Consider the following 6,807-nt stretch of genomic DNA (forward strand, 5'->3'; position numbering starts at 1 on the left):
GAAATGTTAGTTTACTTGAATTTCTCCTCTTCCCTCCTGCCCCTCTTCCTCCTCCTCTTCCCTTATAAAATGGCAGCTGCAGGAGTAGCCTCAAATGGAAAGTGGATATCTTGTTAATAACAGATCCCAAACCCCAGCATCAGCGCTGGCTCAATGGAATAAGCTGTGGTATAATCTGGACTCTGGGTTGCTACCCACTGGGCCTACAACTCCAGTCCTTTGCGAAGTTCAAAGCTCTCCCAGTATCTTATCAAGGTTGTTTAGAGCAAGATGAAGCTAGAATAGCCTAGCTGACCCTCTCTGAAATGAAAAAGAGCTCCCCCACCCCACATTTATTTATTTTTATAGCAAGGGTGCAGGTAACCCCCCTCCCACCTTTTAAAAATCAAATAGATGCTTTAGCAGGATGCTGCCTTCACATGAGTCCTGGAGACTGTTCCTGACTCAGGAAAAGGGTTATTGGCGGCGCTCAAAGACACTAGCTCTAGAAAAAGGATTCATTTCTTTTATTAAGGAGCTAGCTATATTCTGCAGCGGTTGTTTACACTCGGATTTTTCTGCATTTGCTCTCAAGGCTTGTTTCAAATAGCTGAGGCCAACCTGGAGAACAGCAGAGGACGTACCAACCGACATCTGAGATGCACACAACAAGTTGGCTCACAATGGGCATGCAAACAGAGAGAATACAAATAAATATGGCACCTCCTCAGAAAAAAAAAAAAAACACACAAACACAAAAACCGGAATCACAGCAGCGGCCACAGCACAAAGACCTAGCAGTTGCAGGCGATACCAAGCACAGTTCAAAACGAAAGCAGATTCAGAAAGGAGAGGTGTTCCACAAGGTGACTTGCCAGACTAAAAGTATCTATGTGAAAATGTTATAATTGAGTTTTCAAGTATTCATTCACTCTAGATGATTAAACTGCCATAATTTGTATAAACTATAGAAAAATTATTAAATGTCAACTTTGACATTGTCCTGAAACTTCTGTCACTAGCCGAACATTTTCCCCAAGTTTAAGGAAGCTGCAGAGCCAGGACTATACATTACACTCTTCAGCTAACATGTGCTTTTCTCAATATTTGGCCCAGACTTTTCCCAGAGATACTACATTTACAAAATTCTCAAAGAAACCTTTTGGAGTAAACAAAAGGCACCCGAACCATTCATTATAAAAGCAGAAAAAATATAAATAACACATTTTAATCAAATAATATAAAGTAAATATTCTGCGGGCATAATTTTTTAAAATTAATAAACTTCTTTTAATTTACTCACCATAAAGAAAAGATTTAAAACGTTCAAGTGCACTTGTTTGATTAATAAAGCATTTTATATTCAATTATTTAGTGCTAATCATTAGGAAGTTTACGTTGTCGAGGCAAAATCACCAGCTCAGACATTAAAAACTACCATTATAAAAATATAGCTACAAGGTCAGTATCAAATTACTCTTACACAGGACAGCTCAAGGGCTGTTTCTATGCGACACTAGAAACATTTTTTTTAAACACCCAAATCCCTCTCAAAGCGCAGAAACCTCAAGAGCAGTGACATGAAGGTAGCTTGAAACACAGGTAAAGTCCTTTCCAAAAAAGAAAACAGGTGGTGTCCACCAGCATATGCTGATCATTAGTTTTAATAGTCTGCGGTAAAATTTTAAAGGTAGAAGTTAATTTGTCGGGCCTTCGGCTCGGTCTTCCTCCAGCTCTTGGGCTTCCTTTTTGGTTTCCCCATCTTTCGCCTCTTGTCTGGAAACCGGGAATTTGTCCTTGTTGTTCTCCTTTTTCCATTTCATTCTCCTGTTCTGGAACCAGATTTTTACCTGTCTCTCGGTGAGGGCTAAGGCATGGGAAACCTCGATTCTTCTCTTCCTGGTCAGATAAGGGTTAAAAAGGAATTCCTTTTCCAACTCTAAGGTTTGGAAACGACTGTAGGTTTGTCTTCCCCTTCGTCTACCAGGAGCTGCTGATTAAAACAAAGAGAAAAAAAAAAGAAGAAAATAAACATTAAAAATGTAATGGTGCGTCTGCAGGTTGCTGGAGGTTTCTGAAACAGGTCTAAGGGGGTGAAATATACACAACTCTTCTTAGGTCTGATATAATATATAGCACGGGCAGGCAAGAGGGACAGCGAGAACGTCCTAGCAATTATTATGACCCCCATCATCTTTTCATGGTTTCTACTTTAAAGGAAAAAAAAAAGTCTGTACTACTTCATGAATAAGAGTCACTGTAAGCTACACCAGAAGAAAAAGGAGAGGGAGAGAAAAGGGGAGTTTTAAAGCAATTACGTGAGATGAAAGCAGATTTCTCCCCCTCTCCCCGCTTAAAAAAAAAAAAAAAAAAATTGCATCCCAACCTTGTGGTCTCATCCAGGGAAACATTTGAGAAGGAGACGAGCTCTGATTTAAGTGGTCTGGGTCCTCGCCAATATTACCACTGGACGATTTACAGTCAGGATATTGTACCAGCTCGGCCTCTTGCTGGGTCGTAAAAATCGGCTGTCTCTGTAAGTTATCGTATCCGTAAAACTTCGCGGGCTCCCCGTGACAGGCAATCCCACCGCAGGGGGGAGGCGGCGGCGGAGGAGGTGGGGCGGCCTGGTAGGCTGCGGCTGGGCTGCCCCCGCCGGGGTGGAAGTAGTCCTGGCCGGGACCCGGGCCTCCCCCACTACTGCAACCTGGCCCGGCGGGCGGCGGCGATGGGTGCGGGTGCGGGTGCGCGTGCGGGAAGCCAGCGGCGCTGTTGCCATAGAGCTGCAAGGCGGCGGCAGCGGCGTGGCGGCCGCCGACCTCGGGCGCGAAGTGACAGTCGTAGTAAGTGGGATTGATGGCCTCGCCCGCCGCGGCCGCCGCCTTGTACTTGGAGTACAGCGGGTTCACGAAGTACGAACTCATCGAGGCGGCGGCGGCGGCCAGCGGCCGGGGGCCAAGGTAGGGCGGCCCCGGGCGGGCGGGCGGCGCGGAGCAGGCAGGGAGCGCGCCTCAGCGCCACCGCACTGCCGCGGGGGCCTCTGGGGCGGCTGCTCGCGCCACTGGGGCCGCCGGGCTACGTTGCTGCTGCCACCCGCCCGCCCGCCGCTTCTGAGACCCCGCAACCGCGGGCACTCCGCTACTGGGCGCTCATGCTCCTCTCTCGCGCCCGCCGCCTCGACCTCGCGCCGCCTCCCTCGCGGGTCGCAGGGCCTCACCCAGCCCCCGCGTTCCACTGCCCGCCCGGCCTCTCCCGGCGCGCGCCGGCTTGGCCGCAATAAACTCGCCAACACCCCGGGTGACCTGCCCCGCTGCCTCCACTCTTTCCTCTCAGGCACCAGGCGGCCCTGAGCGCACCGGGACAAACAAAAAAAAGTGCGCCCGGCCCACGGAGACACTCTTTGGCTTCGGTTTACAAACCCCCGCTCTGGAGGGAAAAGGAAAAAAAAACACCCTCTGCCCGCCGCCACCTCTCACCTCGCCCCCCCCGCAGCCCCCTCCCACCGCTCTCGCCGCCGCTGCCGAGGCTGCCGCCCCGGTGCGCCCCGGCGAGGCATTTTCGCACCACGCCACTGCAGGGAGAGAGAGCGAGATGGACGCGAGATAACCGCGCGGAGGGATCCGCGCGGAGGCGACATCACTGCACCCGACGGGACGCCTCACGCTGGCGCGGAGATGCCTCCGCCAGCCTTAAAGGGGGCCCATAAAACCGCACTGCCAAGGGCTCGCCGTGCCCCCGGGGCCCAGGGAATGCGGGCCACGGCCGGCAGGGCGGGGGCACCGCAGAGCCTTACACTTGAGGGTGGGGGAGCGGGGAGGCAGGGAGGCCACTCCCAGGAGACTGTGGAGCAAATGACTCCCTCCCCGGCCCCTGGAGCAACCCCTCAGAGGTTGGCCGTGGCTTTTGCGCCTCTGGACACGCGGGCGCAGCCCAAGGAACGAGGACAAGCCGTGTAGACGATCCGGACTGAATATTTGAGTTAGGTCCTATCCAAGTGGCTTGATTAAAGGCCACAAAGGTGACCTCAATACCAAAGTGCATTATCAAAGCGAATCTAAGTAAGCCCTTCTTTTCCAGCCGAGTGGGCCTTGTGGAAATGAGATGTACATTTACCCTTGACGCACTGCACGCCTGGCTGAGGCTCCCAGGTTAATTGATATTTAATGGAAATCATGCCCATGAATATAGTTTCCATCATTTCACCCTTGATAGACGTCAGTACCAGGCGCAGGGGGCAGCCTGAAGAATGTGGGGAGGGGAAACATTAGCATTGCTGAGGGAGTAAATAGAAAAGCAGACAGAAATGTTCCAAGCCGCGGAGGACTCACGCTGGGGAGGCTGGTATTTTCTCCGGCAGGACGCGCGGCTCCGGGTCTCAGCCCCTGCATGGAGAGGACCTCGGCAGGCGGTGGCCCCGGGCGGAGGTCGGGGAACCGACACTCGGGAGCCCCCCAAGGAGCCTCCGGGCCGGCGTTCGGAACATGCCGGTTCCAAGCAGCTGCAGGCGGCGCCCATCTTCTAACGATTCTAGTTCATGCAACAAGCTTGTGAAGTTAGTGCCGAGAACAGGCGCCGTGTTCAACTTAAAAAGTTACTAATTTTTCCAAAGGTAAAGAAAGCAAATTCATTCTATGAAGGACGAGGAAGAGAAACGTCCCGTGTCCCGTGGGCAAATCGAGTGTGAATCGGAAAAATATTCCTGATTTTAGAAACTGGCTCTGAAGCCTCTTGACGTTACACCACCAATTCGCCTTCTCTCTCCCCTTCTTCTTCCCCCCACCTCTACTCCTGTGTTGATGATGTTCAGTGTCCAATAAATGTAATAGGTCTCTGCTGAGTGTGTTTTCCTTTGCCTACTCTGCCCTTTTTCGTGGGTCTTTGGGTGACCCTTTTTCTTGGGATAATCATTGTTGTTGAGGGCGCCCGGCCCACGGGAGCCGACCTCAGAAACACTCTCTCAGCCCACCGAGGACGCCCCCGCTAGAACTTAAACACACCTTACTGGCTTTTCACGACAAATCACAATGTCTAAAAACCCCCAGACAGCTCCCAAAGGCGTAGCAGGCGACTGATTTCAACTACCTCTTGCCCCTTGTGGGTTGGCCCAGCTCGTGGGTGAGATCCTGAGGTTAGTCCGGGTGGACAGAATATTATTATTTTGCAAATGGAGAAAATAAGGTCGAGACGGAAAGGCATAACAAGATAATGTTTATTTGTACAGGGAATAGCTGAAAATAGTGAAGGTAAACGGTTTGCTAATGAATCTGCAGATTATAAAGGCATGTCTTATTTTAAAATTAGTATTGCTGTGTGAGTGGTGAGGGGTCCGGGTTTTGTTGCTGTTGTTGTTTTCTGCCGGTTATCACCAGGTTAAAAACTTCCTTTAAATCCCTAGGCGAAGGAACTGATTCGGACGGTTAACGATTTGTACTCCAATCTTGCAAATACCCAATTAAAAGAGTAATTATTTTCAATAAAGCCTTGAAACAAACTTTGTAATCGTGCCTTTTAATTTCACTGTTTGGAGTGTGTGTGTGTGTGTGTGTGTGTGTGTGTGTGTGTGCGCGCGCGCGTGTTTAAACCCTCGAGAGTGGATTTTGGAATGGAATGGGGGGAAAGAAGAGAGAGTCCAGATGTCAATAATACAAAGCACTTTCTAGAACTTTGTGATTCCTGAGGGGGCGAAAAAGAAACACAAACACTACAAAGTCATTTCTACACACATTCTGGCCTAATTACGAAAACATTTTAAGACAACATTTCCTCTTGGGACAAAACAGTTTAATTTTTTTTCCTTCAAGCATTCCGTTTATAATCTGAATGGGAACAGAGTGCGATTAACTTCGTAAACATGTATTCTTTTACACTTTTCTGTTTTGATACAATGCATTAACGTAACGTTTTCAACTGTGCCACAGTCCAAGTTTTCTGAAATCCTAAGCCAAAATTTTATACATAATAAATACTTCTGGAGAATGTAATAGTGCACATTGATTCTTTTTGGTTAAATTTATCCTAATTTGGAATCTAACATAGGATTGTAAGTATCTTTAATCAAGCCCTTCTTCCACCGCAACGCCAGCTTTACGATCACAAAATGGAGCAACGGCGCTCTCTAGTGGCCAAATGCCACCTCTAACAGAGAGAGCTTAACTTCTCTTTATTCAACTCAAACCAATTCCAATCTTGTTCTTTAGTTTGACTGGAGCTTGGATCGCTGACACTAATAATGCTTTCATCTCTTTGATTGTCGACAAGTCAAGTGCAGAAAACTGAGGCTCCTGAATGCCAAAGATATTTCTGCTCCCGAGAGCTTCCAGTAGTGTCTTTTTCAAAAGCTTCCAGCCCTTCTTTTGCCAGACATAGTAAGTCCCCATTCTGTAATCGCCCACAATTACAGGATGGGCAAGATTCAACCAGATCATAACTTTCTAAATATCAACTGCTATAGGCCTTTTTTTTTTTTTTTTTTAACAGTGGAGCCACGGACTTCAAAAGCTAAGAAATTACAGAAGTTAAATTCGTTCATTTTTTCTTTTAAAGCTCTTACATGTAGCATTAAATCCTGAATGTTAGCTACTTCGTAATTTTAATGCTTCAGGCCCATTTCACTGGACAATGGGGGTGGGGATAGAAGGCAAATTAAAAACGTTTTTGATTTATCTCTGAATGCCTGTCTGGAAAGGCCCCGTTGGGGTGTGTTCATTGGAACTTCTAAGCACAATAAATGAGATATTAAATGTATATCAAAAGTCACAGAGCAAAATGAATTGGCTGAGCATTCCACTTGAGTTTTTTTTAAAAAGCGAAGACTTTAATCAGTTTAGG

At 48.1% G+C, this 6,807-nt stretch overlaps 1 protein-coding gene across 2 annotated transcripts; it reads right to left on the reverse strand.

The window, feature by feature from the left end:
- Positions 1 to 491: 491 nt before the first annotated feature.
- Positions 492 to 3,045, reverse strand: HOXD8 (homeobox D8). 2 transcript variants are annotated; one of them, XM_019970434.2, is made up of 2 exons: positions 2,366 to 3,045; positions 492 to 1,969 (listed from the first exon to the last, which is right to left on the reverse strand). In XM_019970434.2, the coding sequence occupies exons 1-2, from the start codon at positions 2,901 to 2,903 to the stop codon at positions 1,677 to 1,679; spliced, it is 831 nt and encodes a 276-aa protein (XP_019825993.1). In that variant the 5' UTR covers positions 2,904 to 3,045; the 3' UTR covers positions 492 to 1,676. The 2 variants fall into 2 exon arrangements, with proteins under 2 accessions (XP_019825993.1, XP_019825984.1); XM_019970425.2 differs by having other exon boundaries at positions 492 to 1,972.
- Positions 3,046 to 6,807: the final 3,762 nt, after the last annotated feature.

Source organism: Bos indicus, chromosome 2, assembly GCF_029378745.1.
Source record: "Bos indicus isolate NIAB-ARS_2022 breed Sahiwal x Tharparkar chromosome 2, NIAB-ARS_B.indTharparkar_mat_pri_1.0, whole genome shotgun sequence".
Lineage (NCBI taxonomy): Eukaryota > Metazoa > Chordata > Mammalia > Artiodactyla > Bovidae > Bos > Bos indicus.